At 54.7% G+C, this 20,522-nt stretch overlaps 1 protein-coding gene and 1 long non-coding RNA gene across 3 annotated transcripts; one reads left to right on the top strand and one right to left on the bottom strand.

Moving 5' to 3' along the window:
• Positions 1-2,027: 2,027 nt before the first annotated feature.
• LOC124227955 (uncharacterized) lies at positions 2,028-5,906 on the top strand. The gene is made up of 2 exons (XR_006885596.1): positions 2,028-2,205; positions 4,278-5,906. It is a non-coding gene; the product is annotated as an uncharacterized LOC124227955 (long non-coding RNA).
• On the bottom strand, positions 5,208-11,368 carry LYNX1 (Ly6/neurotoxin 1). Of its 2 annotated transcripts, XM_046642115.1 has the most exons (5): positions 11,214-11,342; positions 10,620-10,795; positions 9,985-10,189; positions 9,678-9,779; positions 5,208-9,464 (listed from the first exon to the last, which is right to left on the bottom strand). In XM_046642115.1, exons 3-5 carry the CDS (start codon positions 10,034-10,036, stop codon positions 9,268-9,270), a joined length of 351 nt encoding a protein of 116 aa, XP_046498071.1. In that variant the 5' UTR covers positions 10,037-10,189; positions 10,620-10,795; positions 11,214-11,342; the 3' UTR covers positions 5,208-9,267. The 2 variants fall into 2 exon arrangements, with proteins under 2 accessions (XP_046498071.1, XP_046498070.1); XM_046642114.1 differs by lacking the exon at positions 10,620-10,795 and having other exon boundaries at positions 11,214-11,368.
• Positions 11,369-20,522: the final 9,154 nt, after the last annotated feature.

The raw sequence follows: 20,522 nt of genomic DNA, 5'->3' as shown, positions 1-20,522 counted from the left end.
TCAGGGCTCAGAGTGTAACCAGGGTCAGGGATCAGCGTGTGACCAGGGTGAGGGCTCAGAGTGTGAGCAGGGTCAGGGCTCCTCTGCTCCCATCCTTGCCTCCTCCCTACTTGCCTATGGGGTGACTCCTCTGGGTAGTCTCTGGGGACTGCCAGGAAGGCCGAGTCGTGTCCCCACTTGCGATCCTGCTCACCTGTCCCTCTGTGAGGGGTGTCCAGCAGAGCAGATAGATGGCTCAGAATGTAGCCAATGTTTTTATGTTGTAAAAACACAGTGTATAGTTTTTTTACGTTATAAAAAGCACAGACAGTATAAAGACCTCCGCACAGCAGCTGCTGTAACCGTCTCCTCTGCATCCTTCCAGAGGGATTCCGATTTGGATGTGCCCTGATGTTACCACCTCTGTCCTAGTGGGCATTTAGGGTGCTCACAATTTGTGCTGAAAACCTGCCGCAGTGACCGTCTGACTGTCACTCTTCACACCCTTCAGCCACAACTGGTGGGACGCGCAGTAGTAGGGACAGAGCTTGGTCACTCCGAGAACCCGTGTCATCTCCCCACACGCTGCGGGGCTCCTCTCCACGTGATCAGGGCTTTACTCCCCTATCTCCATCACCACTGCTCAACCCTTCCAGGACATTTCCAGGAAGACAAAGGCAGCAGAGGACTACCATTCATTGCAGGAACTTCTCGAAAGACCCATAGGCTCTTGGCGGTGGAAACCAACAAGACAGTTTACACTCAGAAGCCCTGCCTCAGAATCCTAAACTATTTTATCAGAGTCCTCACCCAATGCTACCAAGTCCCGATATCAGAAGACCTCCCTTAAAGTGGATCCTCAAAGCTTAGGAGCACGGAGAGGCGGTGGCTCTGTGTCAGTGGAGTGCTCCCTCACATCCACAGGTATTTAGGTGACATCTCAGGGAGCCAGCATTCAGCAAAACTCTAGGGTGTCTTAGAGTTTCATAGCTGATGCTGATTTCCCCTCGAGGAGGCTGCGTGGATTTCCACCAGTGGTACAAAGGGCTGGGTTCCCTGCCCTCTGGTCACTATTGTCTTGTCGCTTGTTTTGCTCATGGATTTAAAATGCTACTTCCTTTTACTTTGCCCCTCTCTGATTCTGAGTGTAGTTGAATTCCTTTTTATTTGAACATGCTACTCGTGTCCGTTGTCCCTTTCTTGTGCATTTGTAAGCATTCTTTATATAGGAGAAGCAGCATCATTTTTTCCACGTGTGGCAAATATTTCCTACTTTGTCTTCTGTTTTTTAGTTTTGTTTATGGTATTTTTTTTTCATGTATTTCTTTTTAGATTCTTATATAGTCATGAATCTTTCTGAATCTGGATGTTGGGTCTTGTTTTTCTTTTAAAATTTTTCTTCTTTTCAATTTTAACAGCTTTGTTGCATATGTTTCACATACCATACAATTTGCCCATTTGGTGTTTTTGGTATATCCACAAATATGTGCAACTATCACCAGTCAGTTTTAGAACACTTTCATTGTCTCAAAAAGAACACCCTACCCTTTGGCTATGACCCCTTACGCCCCCTCCCTCAGCCCCTAGCAATCGCTAACCTACGTTCTGTTTCTATGGATTTGCCTATTCTGGGCATTTCATATAAATGGAGTCAGAATATGCGTTCTTTTGTGTCTGGCTTCTTTCACTTAGCGTAACGTTTTCAAGGTTCATTTATGTTGTAGCATGCATCAGTATTTTGTTCCCTTTTTATGACTGAAAAATATTCCATTGTATAGATAGACCAGTTTGTTTATTCTTTGTCAACTATGTCAACTTAAAAAGTAAATTGGCCAGTTTTTTACCTGCAAAACGAGTTTATTCAGGAACAACCAAAAGGATTGCAATTCAGGATATGCAGCTTATGGTCAGCCACAGGCAAACCCAGAGAACGAAGGCAGGGGGCTTGCTTTCATAGGGAAAAGGGGGGAGTAGGGCAGGGCTGCAAGAAAAAGTCCATTGGAGGAAACCAGGAGTCCAAAGTATAGAGGCTTCTTATTGGTCGAGTTGCTACAGCTTCTCACTGGCTGGGTTGTTGCTGGGCAGGGAGAGAAATCCTCCTACTGGGGAGCAAAGTCTAAACACCTTCCTGTGGGAGGTGCAAGTCAGTCTCTTCCAGGTCAGTGTAATTGACGATGTGTGATGGGGGTGAGAGCTCCCCTACAGGCCTTCCAGACTCCAGTTTAGGTGAGGTTTCTTTTATTCATTTGACAGGACGGTGGGAGGGAGGAAGGAAGCAATGAATTCTGGGGGCTGGGGGCTGGGTTGTCAAGAAAAAGAACAATCTATCCCTTGTCAGGGGTTTTGGGTTTTCAGCAATGAGGCAGGGAGGGAGAAGGAGGAGATTTTAGCTCCAAACAGGAAATGGGCTGCTGGACGGAGTGGCGCTGGATGACACGGGGCGGCGCTCAGAGTGGCCCAGCACACAGTGAGCAAGCTCTGAGATGGAGGAAGGAAAGAAGGAAGAAGGGGAGGGAGGCAGGACGGCGGAGAAACGATGGACCTTGGGTGCCGCAGACCAGGTTCCCGTCCTGCATGGCTCACCGCGCAGCCAGGCGGGTCACCTCCCACTCCCGACTGTGTTCACACTGAAGCAGGGCTGGTGTGAGGCCTGGGGGACGTCGTGCTGCCCATGGGCAGAGGGGAGAGGACACCAGCAATGATGAGACACATGGGGCTTCCTGAGCGAGGGTCACAGGGCTCTGACCCCCCCTCTTCAAGTGACAGAGCAGTGACCCCAGGCCTGTTCCCGTGGTGGCAGGTAGGATTTCAGAAGAGGGCCACTCAGGCAGGGAGGGGCCTCTGGGTCAGAGATGACTCAGTGGACACAGCACAGGGCGGGGCTCTTGTGACCCACTGGCTCTGGGCTGAGACAGGGGAGGAGAGGCCGATGGGTGGCCACTCCCTTGGGTGGCCGCCCGACCCCTGTGACCCAGCCCTGGCTGTGACAAAGGCTTTCTCAGAGGGCCCCACCCCTGTTGTCCGTCCCTCCCCCAATGACCCACGGGCATTTCTCAGAAGTCAGTGTTGGACCCTGGGCCCCAAGCCTCACAGTCCTTTCCCGCAGGACAGGGGGCCCCCCACAGGGCCCAGGCAAGGAGGGGGCTCCCTGTGGGTGGGGACACTGGGCAGGTCCAAGATGCTGGGAGGAGGAGCTCTGGGCCTGTGTCAGGGGCCATCTCACGGAGGGCCACGCAGCTGGCGAGGTGGGCACTGACCCGGATGGGGAAACAGAGGCCTTGCCAGGTGAGGGCCGGGGGAGCAGGGGCCGCTTGGGCTTGGATGGGGGGCAGCTGGTCAGCTGGTTTTGTTCAGGCATCTGGGTGGGTGGAGATGCCATCCCAACTCAGGTCTCTGTGGGAAGATAGGCGAGCCCCGGGGGTGGCAGCCCTGTTTGAGGGGGGGTATCACAGAGGAGCCCTCGAGCAGGCATCTGGGCTGAAGGGCCTGGAGCTGGCGTGTGTGACAGAGGAGAGGCAGGGATGCCCCCACCCCACCCCAAAGAGGTAGGAGGGGGCTGGAAGAGGGTGGGCCCAGGAAACAGGTGCACCTGGGGGATCAGGCCAGGCCGAGCTGGAGGAGGACCATCACTCAGTGGGTGGGAGGGTCACTGTGGTATTGGAGAGGCCTGTGGGGTTGGCAGGAGGCAGGTGCCAAGCCGGGGGCAGGGCACTCAGAAGTGGGCAGCCCTTACGAGGACAAGGACAGCATGAGGGCTTAGCTGATGGGCCTGCGGGTCCAGGAAGGGGGTTCAGGTAGGGGGAGAACTGTGAGTGGTGTCCACAAGCAGCGGGTAGGAGCTGGCAGATGAAGAGGGGCTAGTGGCCAGGTGAGGGGGACGGGGGCAGGAAGCGGGCTCCCCTGAGGTGGCGAGTGACAGCCCAGGGCTCAGTGGTGGCCTAGATTGGAGGGACGGTGCACAGCAGTGTGGAAGGACCTAGGAAGGAGGTGGTCCAGACCTCTGGACTCACCCTACTCCAGGCTCAAGGCAGCAGCCAGCTGGAGCCAGAGAGCAGCCACATGTTCTCCTGGAGGGAGACAGGGGCACCCAGGCTGCCGTCTTATACCTGCTGCTGCTCCAGTCCTGCCCCAGCCTGGCTCCACAGTCACCTTGCAGTCGGCTCAGCCCAGGAGCTGGGCTGGGGCCAGGGCAGCGCTGGGGTCCAGGCTGGCCCCAAGGCTTGCTGGCTGTGTGTCCTCGGGGTGCAGGGGTTGGCGGCTAGTTTAATCCTAAGCCTCTTTCCTCGTGCATCAAGCAGGATAAGCCCAGGTCACAGGATTAAGGGTCACGGCGGATGGCCTGGCACGCACTGGGCCCGCAGCACACAGCCTCCGGTCTCCCTTGGGCGTCCTGGAGTGAGCGTCTAGCACAGGCCCGAGAGCCCGTCCCTTTCTCTGCTGGACGAGCTCGGCAGCTGGAGCGGAGGGTAGGATGGGAACCAGAAGCCTTCACCAGCACTCCCCCTAGGTGAGCTCGCCCGGAGTGACAGGGATTGTGGTCACTGTCCTGACTGTGCTGCAGGCCCCAGGACCTGTGGGTGTTTTCCCTGGTGGTGGCAGGTGGCAGAAAGGCCCTTGGTATTACAAGGGGCCCATGACGGTGAGAACCCAGAAGGACACAGCTGAGAGCAGGAGCTGATGCCGCGGGACCCATTCTTCCAGAAGCTACTGGAGGCCAGGGCACCGTGGGGCAGTGTAGGTGGCTGTTGGTAAGGTGGCGGTGCTGCCAGTCCACGGACCCCCTGTGTCTGCCCTGGCTGCCCAAGCGGCTTTTGGTGGGCTCCTTAGGGCTGGGGGCTGTGCGGACTCAGACCCTGCTCCCAGGTAGAGGAGGAACCAGGGAGCCAGAAGGCCGGGTTGGTGGAGCAGGTTCCTGGGGACCCGCCTCCCTCACCCAGCCCCCACCAGCCTTCCTGGGGACTCCACTCAAAGGGAGCACTGAGTGAGCTGGTGGGTCTGCCTCTCTCCCAGGAAACTGGGGCCACTCTACTGAGTCTTGGGAATCTTGCCTCTCCTGCTCACTCCCCTCTCACTGGTCATCCCCTTGCCCTGTGTGTGGGCTCCGAGGTCAAGACTAGATAAGCCAGGGTGGACAGGAGTCTAGGACCCACAGAGCCAGCAGGACCAGCCAAACCAGACCAGAAAGGTGGGGCTGAGGTGACCGATGGGGAAAGAGAAGGGCAGACACATTTATTCATCCATTTATTCACTTGCTCGAGGAGCACTGACAGGTCCTTGGGAGTGCAGTGTGAGCAGGGGAGGTGCTCTGGCCTGAAGGCAGATTCCCATGCAGGTCAGGGTCAGGGCTTGGGGTTGGCATTAGCTGCTGGCAAGGGCATGGTCTTGGGAAGTGCCTGGACCTCGGAAGTGGGATAGAAGGGCAAGGGCACCATCCATCCATCCATCCGTCCTTCTGTCCATCCATCCGTCTGGGGCCTCCTGTGTGCCAGGCCCAGGGCTGGGCACTCACATCCACAGCCTCGTTCATTCCCACGAGGTCCCAGCTCGGTGGGAATGATCACCCCCATTTTATCAACAACACTGCTGAGGCTCAGAGATGTGAATGACGACCTCCTGGCCCCCCTGAGGGGTAGCATCCAACAAAACTCGCTGCAGGGGGGCATGAAAAAGGAAGGGGCATCTGCATCGCTTTCCCCCTCTTTCAGAGCTGTGGAACTATGAACAAAGCATGTGTTCCTCACAGCAAATCAGACGCTACAGGGACATGAAGAGTAGCGGGCCAGCCTCCCCTTCCCGCATCCGGCAGCAGGGCCACGGCTCTGCGCTGACACCCTCCTGATACCTTCAGGCAACCTGGCCAGACCGGACACTCTGTGCTGGTGTGCGCTTCCTGCTGCAGATGCCAACCCAACAGTGTCTCCAGGGCAAGGCCTGCAGCTCCAGCTCCTGCCCAGTTGTATTCCAAGGGGAATATATGATAGGAGGTATTGCCACGGCAGAGTAAGCAGCCGCTCCTGAGTGACATTCAGACAGCTGCCAGATTTGAGAGGCCACAGAGAGCCACAGGAAGAACCCGAGCATCTATCGATATTGACGAGGCCCTCATTTCTGTTGGAGAGATCCCCGAAGTGGGAACACCCACTGCCTTGGCAGCAGTCTAGGACCCACAGTCCTGACGGGGGGACACGCCCAGGGTGCCTGGTGTCCCTCTGCCCTCCTCCCTCTGCTGTTCCACCCACGGCCCGGCACCCAGACGCGGCACCAGACGCCCTGGCTCCGGACGCCCTGGCTCTGGCCCTCGTGGCTTCCCAAACCTCTGGTTCCAATTTTCTCCTTCTAAGCTTTCCTGACCCTAAGCCCTCATAATTATTTAACACGCTAAGATTCTTCTACGTTTATAAACCCACCTTCCTGGCTTCCCCTTCCCAGGCTTGGAGGTGCAGAGCCTCTCAGCTGGTGGGAGAAGACACTGCAGGGGGTGTGGTTGGTGGGCCAGGAGACAACCAATTCACCTCTCTGTGCCTCAGTTTCCTCATCTGTCAAAGGGGCTTGATCATGGCTCCTCGCCTACCTTGCAGGGCTGTTGTGGAGTGCTCAGAACCATGACCACAGGGAAAGTGGACAGATGGTCGTTTCTATCCCCTTCGACACTGTCTGCACAAATTTCCCGGTTTGACGTCCATTGAGTCCCCTTTGTTCTGCAGTGCCACACCCTTCCCACTAGGGGGCCCAGCCCAGCCTTAGTTGAGAGCCTTCTCTGTGCTCCCTGCTGGGTTCCAAGGGCAGCAGAACCCTGTCTGTGGGATGGCGGTGGGGGGCAGCAGGGTCCCCGGGACTGGGGGCAGTGTGATGGGTGTTGGGCTCGGACCAGGTGAGGGTGGAGGAAGGAAGGACAGATCAATGCAGGAGGCAGCTGTAAGCTCCCCCACACCGCAGCTCGCCCAGCTCCTGCTGGATCCCTGCTCTCAGTGACACCAGCCCACAGGCGGCCAGGCAGGGCTCTGCTCCATCACCCACTGGGGCAGGGGAGCGGCAAGGGAGGACCGATCCTGTGGCTCCTTCCAGCTCTGCCCCAGGACACCACCTGACCCAGGACAAAGGGCTTGCCCAAGTGAGTAATGACTGCTTCCCAGGCCTCTCCCACTGAGTCAGGAGGTCAGAGCCCATGGCTGCCTTTCCTCCTAGCCAGAGTCAGAGGTCTCCAGGGGCCCTGCAGCCAGCTCTCGGTGGGGATGGGGGTTGGTCACTTCTCTGAGGCTGACTGCTCCTGGGGGTCCTGCGGGTGTGGGAGCTCAGGGGTGGGTTCTGACTTCCTCCCAGCCTCCCCCAAGGGCTCACACTTGATTGGGCCTCAGGGGCAGAGACATTCTGGTCCTGGTCTGCTGTCTGGGTTGAAACTCAACTAGCCACTCCTTAGGGTTCATCTTCTTCCTGTCTCTTGGCCTGGGGTGAGGCCGATGCTCCCAGACCCTCTGGGGAGTCCAACCCAAGTCTGCCTGAGGACCTCTGCCCCGGCTCCCCCAGGATGTCCTGACTCCTTGAGCTCCCATGTCATCTTGGAGAAAAGCTCTCAAGATGGAATTTCCAGCACAGGCTCCCCTGACAAGGGCCAGGCTTTGCGGCCAAGGGCTTCTGGGTTCCAAGAGCAATCCCACCACATGGGGATTTGCCACCATCCTGCCCACTTGGGTCGGGCCAGCTTGAGGGGGGTCCTCAGACCCTCCACAGACACCAAGGCTGTGGGCACTGGCCAGGTGAGGAGGCCTCAGTGTGACCCCGGGCACAGGGATGTTGCACACCCTGCCGAGCCTCACTGGAGGGAGGGCCGGGGTTCCCTGGGCCCCTCTCTCAAGGATGGCCGGTGCTGGGTAGACCCTGCTTCCCAGCCTGTCCAGGGATGGGGCTCACCTAGGGTGGGGGACGTTTAAAGACCAACGATTCTTGGGTCCCTGGGGGTACCAACGCCCAGCCGCATTGGGGGCACCTGAGGGCCACTCCCAGAGTCAAGGCGGGAGCGCTTGAGCTGGTGCGGAGTTCCTGCTCTCTCCTTGCGGGCAGTCAGGGAGTTGGAGGCCCGCGGAGACCTTCGGAGCCAAGGCCGGCTCACCGCGCACTCTTTCCGCCGGGATCCTGCTGCCGCCCGGCCTGGACAGATGTCATCCGGCGCGAGGGTGCAGACCGAACCCTGGGCGACGACCGGCGGGAGCGCGGCCCTCCTCCCCCCTTCCCCGGACCCCGCTTCCCCTCCCCCTCCTTTTTGGCACCCCACCTCCTCTTCCCCCTCCTTCCTGGGACCTCGCCTCCCCTCCCCCTCCTTTATGGGACCTCACCTCCTCTTCCCCGTCCCCTCCCCTCCCGCGGGCCCCGCCCGCCCCTGCCGAGCGCCGCACGGTCCGCAAGAGGGCGCCCCGCTCCGTCCCGAGGTTACGGTCCCGCCCGCCGGTCCCCAGGGCTGCCCGACTCAGGTGGGCGAACGCCCTCCGGCGCCGGGCCGCAGTTTGCCCTGCTCCATAAAGGGCGCGCCCCGCCGGGCCTGCTGGGGCTGCAGACCAGGCCTCGGGCGGCCCACCGCGCAGCTCCCTTCCCTCTCGCCCCAAAATAGCTCTTGGGTCAGCAGTCGTCCGACCAAATATAACTTGACCTGCCCGTCCCGCCCCCGTGCCTGCCAGTCCCAGGCCCTGCGCACAGACCATCGCCCGGGTGGGGAATGGGGTAGGTCAAGGGTTTGACTGAGCAAGAAGAGAAGGACCCCTCGCCAGACCCAGAACCGACTCTGGTGCTGGAAGGGCTGCAAGGCCTCTTTAGGCGAGCCACCCGCCCGGCTGCTAAGCACTGCCTGGACACATGGGCCTGGCACTCCTCCCTAGGACAGCTGACGGGGACAAAGGCCTTTCTCACATGGCCCTCACCTGACCCCAGGGCTGCCAGGAAGGTGGGGCACGTCTCCCTTCAAATCAGTGTGTCTTGGCTGACGGAGGACCGCCCACAGACAGCACACTTTGCCAGACGCCCTCATCCTTGGACAGAGGAGGGGCTGAGCTCTCCCACCAACGCCAGCCACCTCTGGGAGGTCAGTCCCCACCAGCCTTGAAAAGGAAAGGTCTTCACCTCGGAGCCAGGCCCCATGGTGGTTGGGGGAGGTCAAGAGTCCTCTTGCAGACAGTCCTGGGGGTGACTGATGGGGTCTCAGGGAGAGCACAGGGTACGTGGGGTGTGTGGGGCGGGGGGGCAAGGCGGGGGGCTGTGCTTCTCAGAGCCTTGTCCCTGAATGGGGCTGGGAGGGGGGCTTTAGAGCAGACCCCAGAGGGTGACCAGGAGTATGGGGGCCAGGGCCGGGGTCCCCAGTACGGCAAGGCCGGCGCCATTACAGAGGTCGTACTGGCAGCAGGAGGTGGTGGACGCATGCTTGGAGTAGCCATCGTACACAGTCTCGAAGCAGCTGGGCACACACGACTTGCTCACCTTCATCCTGGTTGGGGTGTAGTCTGCAGAGGGGCAGGGCAGCGGGCTGGGATTCCAGGAGGGGCCAGACCCCAGCATGCAGGGCCTTTGGGCAGGTTCTCCCCCTGCCAGGGGCTGCCAGAAAGGATCCTGGGGCAGGTGGGAGCCTCCCTCCCCAGTCTACCCTACCCTCCAGGGGCAGGGAGGAGCACCCCTTCAGTCTCCCAGGAAGGGGTGGGTGCATCCCGCCGACTCACAAGTGCGTGTGGTCATGCAGTAGGTGACCATGGCCGGGCAGCGCATGGGGTTGAAGCAGTTCTCCCCGTTGTAGGCACACACGTGGCAGTCCAGAGCCTGGGCTGGGGCCAAGGTGGGGGCACGGGGGTCACAGAACAGGGAGAGACCCCTCCTCCAGCCCCTCAGATCCCCAGTCCTATAACCTTCCCCAGGGAAGAACAGCTGGCAGGAGATGTGGTCAGCGGGAATTCGGCCTCCCTCCCCACTTACAGCCTGCCTGCCCCCAGATATGAGTCTCTCCACCTCTCCATCCTCCATCCATCTTACCCAGAGGTAGGCCCACCAGGGCCACCAGGAACAGGGCGAGCAGGGGCGCCATGGCTGGAGGCGAGAGGGCAGACTGGGAGTGGGGAGGTGGACAGCAGCTGGTCCGGGATGCAACTCAGGCAGGGGCTGGGGCAGGGCGCAGAGGGGGCTGGCCAACCCCCTGCCCTCTGAGAGCTCCTGCTCTACTGGAGGCGCTGCTGCAGCCCTGCACAGAGGGGGACAAGGACAGGTGGTCACTGCAGGGCCTGAGGGACCCACAGGGGGCCTGGGCAGGGTGCCAGGGGCAGAGGAGCCACCCAACTCAGCATGGGCGTCAGGGAAGGTTTCCTGGAGGGGACATGAGATGAGATGATAAGGGAGGAGGGGTGGGACATTCCAACCAGAGAGACCAGCACCTGCAAAAACAGGAGACCTGTGCAGACTGAAGGGGGCAGTGCCAGAGGAGGGTGGGCAGGGTCCAAGGAAGGCCAGGGAGGCTGGAGGGGCCTTGAGTGCCAGGCCAAACCCCACACTTTACCCAGGGGATCGTTCACGCAGGGCCCTATGGGAGCTTGGCACACAGCCCCCTCCCCACCCAGGACCCTGGGTGCAGGGTGCCTGGCCAGGGCTGGGCCCAAGGGTGGGTCTCTTCTCACTGCTCGCCCTCCTCTTTGCTCCTGGGGTGTCCCTGCTTGGGTCCCCACTTCCTGCTACTTCCAGGCTCAGCTAAGGGCCTTTCTCCCAGGAAGATCTCCAGAGCCCTCCCTGCGGCTCTCAGGTCTGAGTCCTGGGCCACTGCGGGAGCTCCTGGCAGCGATGAGCTCCATCCAGCCTGTGGGGAAATGCGCTTTGAATGCATCCCAAGAGGGCACCTGGGAAGACAGCAGGGAGGGCTTCCCAGACTGGATCTGGTGTTTGGAATGGAGATGCCACTCTCCTGGAAGAGGTTTGGGGGAAATCTGGACTATGACTCTCCTCCCGCCGCGGGATCTCCCGTCCGGGTCCCTTCCCTGCGGGAGTTAGACTCCCCCGCTTCCCGAGAACAAAAACCCATCTTCCACGGCCCATTTCCCAGGCGTCAACCTCGGGATGCCGAAGGCCTGAGTAAGGCCGGGCCTGCGGCCCCAGCACTTCCCGCCCCCTCCTGGGGAGCCCCGCCCCAAAGACTGCGGTCCCAAGTTGGAGAGGGGTGTAGCGGTGACCTCCACTGTGACCTTCACCACTGAGCCCCCGCTGCGCCCGGGACTCACCCGCGGCCGCTCGCCGGGCCCTCCCCCGGCCTGACAGAGCGTCCGTCCGTGCCCCGCAACCACCGCGCCGCACCGCCGCCCTGCGGCCTCCACCTGCCGGAGCCGCCGCCGCGCCTGAGCTCCCCGCAGGCCCCGCCCCTAGCCCGCCCTGGCTCCGCCCAGAGTCCGCCTTGGCTCCGCCCACCCCCGCCCCCGCCCGCGGACTCCTGGCGTCCCGACGCTCCGACGCAGAGAGCCAGCCACGCCCAGACACGTACGCCGCCCTGCGGTGACACCCACGCAACCCTCAGACGCCGAGTCACCTAGTCGCCCCACATCGCCTCCCAGTCATTTCTTCGGCCCGGTTCCGCAGGGGTGTTGCGCGGAGCAGCCCCAGGGCGCGGTGACCGTGGACGGGGCTCCCTGTGCAGCCCGCCTGCGTGGTCGTGTCCCCGCGCGTCCGTAGCCCGCAGCATCTCGGCGCCTCGGTCCCCACACCTGGTGCACCCTACACAGTGTGAAAGCCAGCCTTGAAAGGATCCCATCGTTTCACAGACCCCTCCCACCACAATATCAATATTAAATAATTGTTTTTTACGTGACTTTAGTTCAACATTTAGCTTTTGTTCTGTTTTAGGCAAAATTTAAGATTTTCATGGGCCCTAAAAATTTCATTCTTTTTCTAATGTGAGAAAGAAAATACATTTTCTTTGATCCTAAGAGTTCTTTTTTTTCTCTCTCTCTATCAGAGATGAACCATTTTGGGGCCCTAGGCCCTGAACCTCCAGAGCCGAGAGGGCAGTCTCGCCAGGCAGACTGGGTGCTCGGTCCCCGTCTGCCAGATAGTCACTGCGGTGCCCCCTGTGCAAGGAGTCGGGGTAACTGTCGGAATAAAGCTGACGAACGTTTCCAATATCCTGCCTACGTGGGGCTCACGCTCTAATGGGCAGAAAATAAATGCATAGGTCAAAACCACAGTATGTCATGAGCTTCAGCATCAGACCGTGATGAACTGGTGGGAACTGGATTTACCGCCATGCCTTAAACAACTAAAAAACAGCAGAAAATAAACGAAGCATCTCTTTGAGACATTGCATGGCAGGCAGCACAGGGCGGTGGTCCTGGAGTGAAGGGAAACAAATGGTGGAGCTACAGGGCGCAGTGCAGGGAGGGCAACCCAAACGGAGCCCGGAGCCCGCGGTCCCTCTGACTGAGGAGACAGAGTGGGGAGTGCGGGGAGGCTGAGGCAGCTGGAGTTCACAGGGCAGAGCATGGGAGAGAGAGCTGGGTCTCCAGAGGATCCCCGAGTCCTCAGGGAGTCCCATTAGTGCACGCATTGGAGGAACCTACCCAGAGATGCGGAAGGAACCGCCGAGAAGGAGGAAGCCAAACCGTTCCCAGGGCTCACACGGGGCTGGGAGGAGTTCAACTGAAGTGAGAAGAGAAACCTTGAAATGGAAGGGTGGGCCATGGGGCAGAGTGCTGTGAAGGGACCTGCCTCAGTCAAGGCACCAACTCAGCCGTAGATTAAAGACTACACCTGGTCCCACCTAACAAAGCTTAAAACAAAGCCTTGAAAGAGTCCAATCGTCCCCAAGTAACTTAATTGCATCCTAGGACAAAGCTCAAAATTATTTTTAAAAAGAACATAATCCAGTACCCAACGATGTAAAAATGCATCCAGTTAAATGTCTGACACCCATCTGAAAACACCACTGGGCATGCAAAGCAGCAGGAAAATGTGACCCACAGTGGGGAGAAAAAATCATTAGAAACAGACCCACAAATGACACAGATGATAGGATTAGTAGGCAGGGACATTAAAACAGATATTATAAGCATGTTTCATATATTCAAGAAGATAGAGGAGAGCACAAGTATGTCAGGGGAGCCATGGGAAATAGAAAAAGACATAATTGAACTTCTAACGATGAAAAATAGGTCTGAGATGAAAAATACACTGGATGGGATTAACATTGGATTAGACTCTGCAGATAAAAGATGAGTGAACTTGGAGATAAAACATCAGAAACTACTAAAAAAGAATCACAGGAAAAAAAGACTGAAAAAATGAGCAGAGTGTCAGGCAGCTGTGGGACAATTTCATGTGGCCTGACGTGTGTAATTGGAGTCCCACAAGGAGAGGACAGAAAGAGGGGAAAAGAAAACATTTTGAAAGAAATAATAGCCAAAATTTTTCCAAATTTGGTGAAAACTGTAAGCCTATTGAACCCAGAAACTCAATGAACTCCAAGCACAAGAAATAGGAAGAAAACTACACTGAAGCACATCACCATCAAATAGCTTAAAACCAGTGATAAAGAGAAAACACTAAAGGCAGACACTACGTAATGCACAGAGGGTCGAAGGTAAAGATGACAGCAGATTTCTTGTCAGAAACAGCACAAGGCAACATAGTGAAGCAATGTTTGATATACCAAAAACAAACACCAACTATTCAGAATTATATACCCAGCAAAGATATCTTTGAAAAGTGAAGGTGAAATACAGCGTTTTTCAGACAGGCAAAGGCAGAAAGAATCACCCTCCAGCAGACTGGCACCACGAGAACTGTGGAAGGAAGTCCTGTGGGCACGGGGCAGACTGCGTCAAATGGAGACACGCGTCCACATAAAGGGATGAAGAGCGCCTGAAATGGGAAAGAGGAAGGCATTGTTTCTTATTTTTAAATTACTTTAGAAGACAATTGACTGCGTTAAGCCAAAGAGATAACAGGATATTATGGGGTTTCTAGCAAATGTGGAAGCAGATCATATGATACAGATGGGCCAGGAGCAGGAAGACGGAGGTGCACTGTTGTAGGTTTATCATACGGTGTGTGACGTGGTATATTTCTGGAACATAGACCACAAGATGTTAAAGATGTGCACTGTGAACACTAAGGTAACCACTGAAAAAAGAAAGAGGAAGAAAAGAAAAATCAGAGAACACTACCTAGCAAAGCAACAAAGGAGAGAAAATGGAACCATACAGAATTAATCTGTCAATCAAAGAGAAGGCAGAAAAAGAGGGAAAGTGAAAAAGAACAGGTGGGGCAAAGAAAAGGCAAATGGCAGGATGAGAGATTGAAACCCAACTTGCCAATAGTCACACTAAATGGGCCAGACACCCCAATTAAAAAGCAGAGGCTGTCAGATTGGATAAAAAGAGAGAGTCAAGAATATCCTGTCCTCCAGAAACCCACTGTACATATTAAAATACAAATAGGTGAGAAATCAAAGGACAGAAAAGATAGAGCATGCTAACGCTAATTAAAAGAAAGCAGGAGTAACTACATTTATCATCTGATGAAGTGGGTTTTAGAGCAAAGACTATAACCAGGAATAAAGAGGGACATTACATAACGATAAGGGGTCAGTTCATTAAGGGGACACAGCAATCCTAAATGTTTATGTACTTAACAGTGGAGCTTCAAAAAACACAAAGCAAAAACACCTGAGAGCACTGAAAGGCGAAAAGGGAAACCCACGATTAGAGTCAGAGATTTCAACACTCCTTTCTCAATGACTGATGGAGGACACAGACAGAAAGGAATGAGGACAAAGGAGACTTGAACAACATTCCCAGCCAATGTGACCTGCTTGATATGCAGAGAACACGCCACCCAGCAGAAGGAGAACACATTCTTCTCAAGTACACACAAAACATTTACCAATATAGACCATATTCTGGGCCATAAACCAAATCTCAATAAATTTATAAGGATTGAAATCATACTGGGGCCAGCCCAGTGGTATAGTTTTTTAGTTCATGCACTCCACTTTGGTGGCCCAGGGTTTGCCAGTTTGGATCCTGGGTGCTCATCAAGCCATGCTGAGGCAGCGTCCCACACAGAAGAACTAGAAGGACGTACAACTAGGATATACAACTACATACTGTAGCTTTGGGGAGAGAAAAAAAAAGAGGGAGACTGTCAACAGATGTTAGTTTAGGGCTAATCTTCCTTACTAAAAAACAAAAAAATCCAAAAGAAATAATACAAATTATTTTCTTGGGCTAGAAATTAGAAATCAAGAACAGAAAAATATCCAAAAGATCCCCAAATATTTAGAAACTGAGCAACAAATTTCTAAATAACCTGTGGGTCAAAGGAGAAATTTAAAAGGAAATTAGAAAGTATTTCCAATTGAATGAAAATGAAAACATAGTCTGTCAAAGTTAGTGGATGCAGCTACAGCAGTGTTCACAAGGAAAGTTTTAGCACTAATGCTTGTATTAGAAGAAAAGAAAGGTCTCAACACAGTGACCTATGCTCCTACCTTCAGAAACCAGAACAAAAAGTGCAAATCAAACCCCAAGCAAAATAAAAGAAATAATAAAAATAAGAGCAAAAAAAAAAATCAATGAAATAGAAAAGAATAATAGAGAAGATCAATCCAACCTAAAGCTGTTTCTTTGCAAATCAATGTGATTTTTAACCCCCTGGCCAGACTGATCAGAAAGAAAAGAGATGAGCCACAATGCCAGTATCAGGAATGAGAAGCACCCCTCTCAGCTGCTCAGGTCCCATCCAGTTCCTGGTAAGAGGCATCAGAGGGCAGCGTGGGCTGAAGGTATGTGGCAACTTGAACCAGCATGGTGCAGGCTGCCAGTGGTGGGGTGGCATCCATATGCCACTATGCAATGCTTAGTCAGGCAGGCGGGGCTGTCAGACAGCTGCTCTCTTATCAGTGGTCCTCCTGTGGTCCTGCAAAACAAGCTCAGAAACTGGTTACTTTATTTCCCACATCAACCTTTTGCATAAGAGGCCGGTTTCACCCTGATCCAGAGAAAATTTTAGCTCCTCTATTCTCAGTTTCAATCCCCACTGTCTTACGATCATTCCTCAATCTTGGGGAATGGGAGTGAAGACCACTCTAGCTACTTCCTGCTGTGAAAGAGTGAAGATCAGGGTTAGAGGAATGAAATTGTTGCGACTTTATTTAATTTAATGAATTAATTTACTTTTAAAGACTCTGCAAAGGTAGAGGAAGGAAACAGCCCTTCTTCTTCTTCTTTTTTTTTTTTAAAGATTGGTATCTAAGCTAACATCTGTTGCTAATCTTTTTTTTCTTCTTCTCCCCAAGGCACCCCAGTACATAGTTGTATTCTCTAGTTGTAGGTTCTTCCAGTTGTGCTATGTGGGACACCACCTCAGCATGGCTTGATGAGTGGTGCCATGTCCATGCCCAGGATCCAAACTAGTGAAACCCTGGGCTGCCGTAACAGAGCACACAAACTTAACCCTCGGCCACAGGGTTAGCCCCTACCTTTATTTTAAAATACTTTTGGATACAGGTGGGGAGAGTGAGGCATGCTTTGCATGACTGATATTTTGGTGCTCTGATCAATAGCTTTGGAACACTTTGGAACAACACTTAAGTCCACATTTTATAATTACATAGACGACCTCACATGTTAGCAAAATAGACAGCTCAAAGTTTAGTATCCCCTCCATAACAGATCTCAATCCTTGGGGAACCCAGGAGAAGAAGCCGGTAAACCATTCAAGGTTTGGGCCTGGGACCTCAGGTGAAATCTGATGAAACAAAAAGAAAATAAGGTTAATGATTGGAGCCAATTTCTGAGCCCAGGGGACAGCCAGTCAAGAAGATTTCTGGATGTCAGGGTCGAAATATCTTTTGCAATTTGAAATGTCTCTGAAGATGTCATCAGGTGTTCAGGTAAGCTTTTTGAGTGGCTTATATAGCAACAGGTATGAAGATTGTCTAAACTTGGGCTATTGTGGTGATCTCTCTTAAGTTTATGTCGAGTTGTCCAGCTGCAGTTTGTAGGGCATCAGGAAAAAAAAGAGTGGTTTCACTTCTCAACGGTTCCAAGTGAAAACAATTGAAAACGTTAATTTGGAGATCTGTACCAGATATTTGAGGAAACTAGAAGAATTCAGGATCCAGCCCAGGGGACAGATACAAAGCAAAAACCTCAAAGACAATGAAAAAAAGTAGAATCTAATATCCAAAAATGTGTATTATAGTTTCTATTTAAACATAATTTTTCTCTCTAAAATCACCTTCATTTTGCTTTTATTAAAGCAACAAACGTAAACTATCTTTTATTTACCAAACATCATTTTATATCATGTTAACTTGAAAGAACTGAGTTAGTTTCTATTCCACTGAGAAATAATTTATATAAGCCCTTACTTCAAGCCAATTAAAAGAGCTCTTTTAGAAATCATGTCATCTAGAAGCAGACAAATAAATATAGAGAGAGACTTACATACATTGACACGCAGACACACACACAGAGATCTTTAAAAGTTTTAGCTATGTCTCAGGTACAAAAATCAAAAGAATAAATTGCTCTCTGGCAGATGGACTTGCTCAGATGGTCAAAGATTTTTACTAAAGATCTTTTGTTTTTGCTGTAAGAATCCTTTTTAGAGCCGTTTTTGACGTCATTTTGTCTTTTAGAAGCTTCTGCATATTAATCAAAGAAGGTATTCCGTTGTGAGAGGTTTTGAATCCTCTCTTTTAAGAGTGACCCTTGGGCTGGCCCAGTGGCGCAGCGGTTAAGTTCTCACATTCTGCTTCAGCGGCCTGGGGGTTGCCAGTTCAGATCCTGGCTGTGGACCTACGTACCACTTGTCAAGCCATGCTGTGGCGGGCATCCCACATATAAAGTGCAGGAAGATGAGCATGGATGTTAGCTCCAGGCCAGCCTTCCTCAGCCAAAAAAAAAAAAAAAAAAAAGAGGAGGCTTGGCAGGTGATGTTAGGTCAGAGCTAATCTTCCTCAAAAAAAAAAAAAAAAAAAGAGACAAAGAGTGACCTTTAAGGTGGACTTATCTGAAACAAAGTTTCCCCACAATGGCCATTACAATTTCAAATTATCTAAAAGTTTGTCCATTTTCACGTGCTTAATTTTAGATCAGGAATTTTGGGGGAGTTGAAGGAGAGGAGCTCAGTGAGAAAGGAGCCAGGAGTGCAGATTTGGTTCTGTCTTGCTAGCACGGTCACTGATGCAGCTGACACCCTCTAATCTGGTGTGTTTCTTATTTAAGTATTTTCTTTTAAAGAGGCAGTAAGAGATTCCTGATCTCGTTTGGAAGCCTCAAAAAATTAAAACAGGCTTCCTATTGTCTTTGAGGGGTGTGATATGCTCTTTTCAAAATGGGCACCGAAATAAACCAATTTGGGGATATCGAAGGAGCTCCATTGTGGCCAACGAAATTTTAGATCATCTCTAGTGATCTGAACCCAGGTGTCAAGGAACTTGCAAGCGTTTGGTCCATAATTTTTGTACATAAAGGCCGCAGGAGTGGCGGCAGACGGGTGGCTATTTGCTGCCTCTTTAGAACAAAAGGCGCCATCCCGAACGCAGAAAGCTCCTTTTAAGCCGGCTAAACCTTAAAGAAACCTGAAACTGAGGGATTCCCTCCTTAAAGCGCCTCGAGACCCCCCTCCCCCCCCCCCCCCCCCCCCCCAAAGCGTGAGAGGTCAGGACGTGAGAGGGCGGTACCTTGGCGGTCTCCCTGAGGCCGCTGGAGACGCGGAGGAGCCGCCAAGGGGCTCGGGGTTGTGCCGGCACACAGTGTCCAGTCGCGCCCTGGAGGAGATCAGGCAGCCACTTCACATCTCATCCTCGTGGCCAGAAGTGTTAACCGAAAACGAGCAGCTTTACAAGCAAAGATAAGTTTTAAAGAAAAAAGAGGCTTTATTAAAACCAGGAAAGTACTCCTCAACCGCAAGTTGCTAAGTGAGCCCCTTCTCGGTCTAGGGGTGGCTGGGTTTTTTTTTTGAAGATTGGCCCTGCGCTAACATCCGTGCCCATCCTCCTCTGTTTTAAATGCGGGACGCCTGCCACAGCATGGCTTGATAAGGGGTGCCTCGGTCCGCGCCTAGGATCCGAACCGGCGAATCCCAGCTGCCAAAGCGGAGCGCGCGAACTTAACCGTCAGGAGGGGTAGCCGGCTGGTGTAGAAAGGCAAAAGGTGCAGAGCATGCAAGGCTAAGGCCGAGTTCAGTTCTGATGGGTCGCCCTTTCCAGCTCCAGTGTATCTTGCGCCCGGGGCTTCCTATGTGCCCTAACTGCGGGGACAGTCTACCACACCGTGCTCCGGCCATCTGGCGACAGTCAAGGCTAAAACGCAATTTTTTACCTCCGTCTGTAGCACAGCCTTGAGGTGGGCATGGTAACCGTCACGCTAACTGGGCCTCCTTCTTATCTCTTTCCTTTCCCGTCCCTGTCCCCCTGGACTCGATTCAAATCCCGGCTGCGCGGCCGGCCAGCTGGGGGACGGCAGCTTGGTTTCCACACGTCTGCGCGCCCTGCCCCTCTGCTCTCCGCCCGACCTCCGACTCCGGCCTCTCCAGCCCCTGCCCGCTGCGCCCGGGGGCTGAGCGCCAGAGGGGCTCCGAGCCCGGGAAGAGGCGCGCGGCATCTTCCCAACGCCCGGCTCTCCCGTGGCCACCAGGGGATGCGCCAGCCCCAGGACCCGCCCTCGGAAAATGCCGGGAGCGCCGGGCGCGACCGCAGCCCCTGGGGGCACCGAAGGGAGAGCCCTGCAGAGGGTGCCAAGGCCATTGACCGGGGCCACAGGTGACGTTGAGGGGCGCTGGGTTCCACGTGGGTGCCAAGGGCACGCGCAGGAAACCGAGCGAGACTCGGCAGTGGAGCGGCTTGCTCCAGATGACCGCGTCAGGACAGCACGGCTCCGGAGCGATCCTGGGCCAGCGGGGTTTGGGCCTAGAGCGGTGTGGGAGGGGCCCGTAGGGGGCGCGGGGCGGGGCGGCAGAGGGGCAGGCAGCCCTCCAGGGAGGGGTTCCACGGTGGCCCCCATCCCGGACGGCACGACGGATGGCCGCCTGGTGAAGGGTGAAGCTCGCCATCGCCCCTCCCCTTACAAACATCCAGAGCCCCAGGGACTGGGGAGAGAGACATCTCACCGGCTATGGAGTTAAGAGGTGAGGGACTGACCCCAGGGTCCAGAAACCCTCCTCAGCAGCTGCCACTCCTTCCACTGTCTGCTGGGGTGGGGAGACCACCACAGGATTTCCCAGGCCACGCCCGCACGGGTGCCAGGCTTGGTGGGAGTTGGGGCTCTGTGCTGACCCATGGCAAGGCCTGAGTGTGGTGGCTGCTGCCTGGAAAGTGGGGCCAGCCCCCCGAAGCCTCTGGTCCTCTTAGGAGGGGGAAGGGCTGCTTCTTGGGCATCTGCTGGGTACTGGGTGCTTGTGGGGGTACCATGATTCACATTGTCCAGATCCAGGCAGTGGGCCCAGAGCCCAGGCAGAGGGCCCAGAACCCAGGCAGTGGGGCCCAGAACCCAGGCAGAGGGACCCAGACCCCAGGCAGTAGGCCCAGAACC

The sequence above is a fragment of the Equus quagga genome, chromosome 16 (assembly GCF_021613505.1).
Source record: "Equus quagga isolate Etosha38 chromosome 16, UCLA_HA_Equagga_1.0, whole genome shotgun sequence".
Lineage (NCBI taxonomy): Eukaryota > Metazoa > Chordata > Mammalia > Perissodactyla > Equidae > Equus > Equus quagga.
This window is presented reverse-complemented; position numbering and strand designations above follow the sequence as displayed.

Bases quoted from the DNA above. Each gene is read 5' to 3' on its own strand.
- LYNX1 (XM_046642114.1), bottom strand. From the start codon at position 10,036: ATGGCGCCCCTGCTCGCCCTGTTCCTGGTGGCCCTGGTGGGCCTACCT. The intron at 9,780-9,984 runs GTAAGATGGATG...CCTTGGCCCCAG, and splicing joins CCTGGTGGGCCTACCTCTGG to CCCAGGCTCTGGACTGCCAC. The intron at 9,465-9,677 runs GTGAGTCGGCGG...GCCCCTCTGCAG, and splicing joins CTGCATGACCACACGCACTT to ACTACACCCCAACCAGGATG.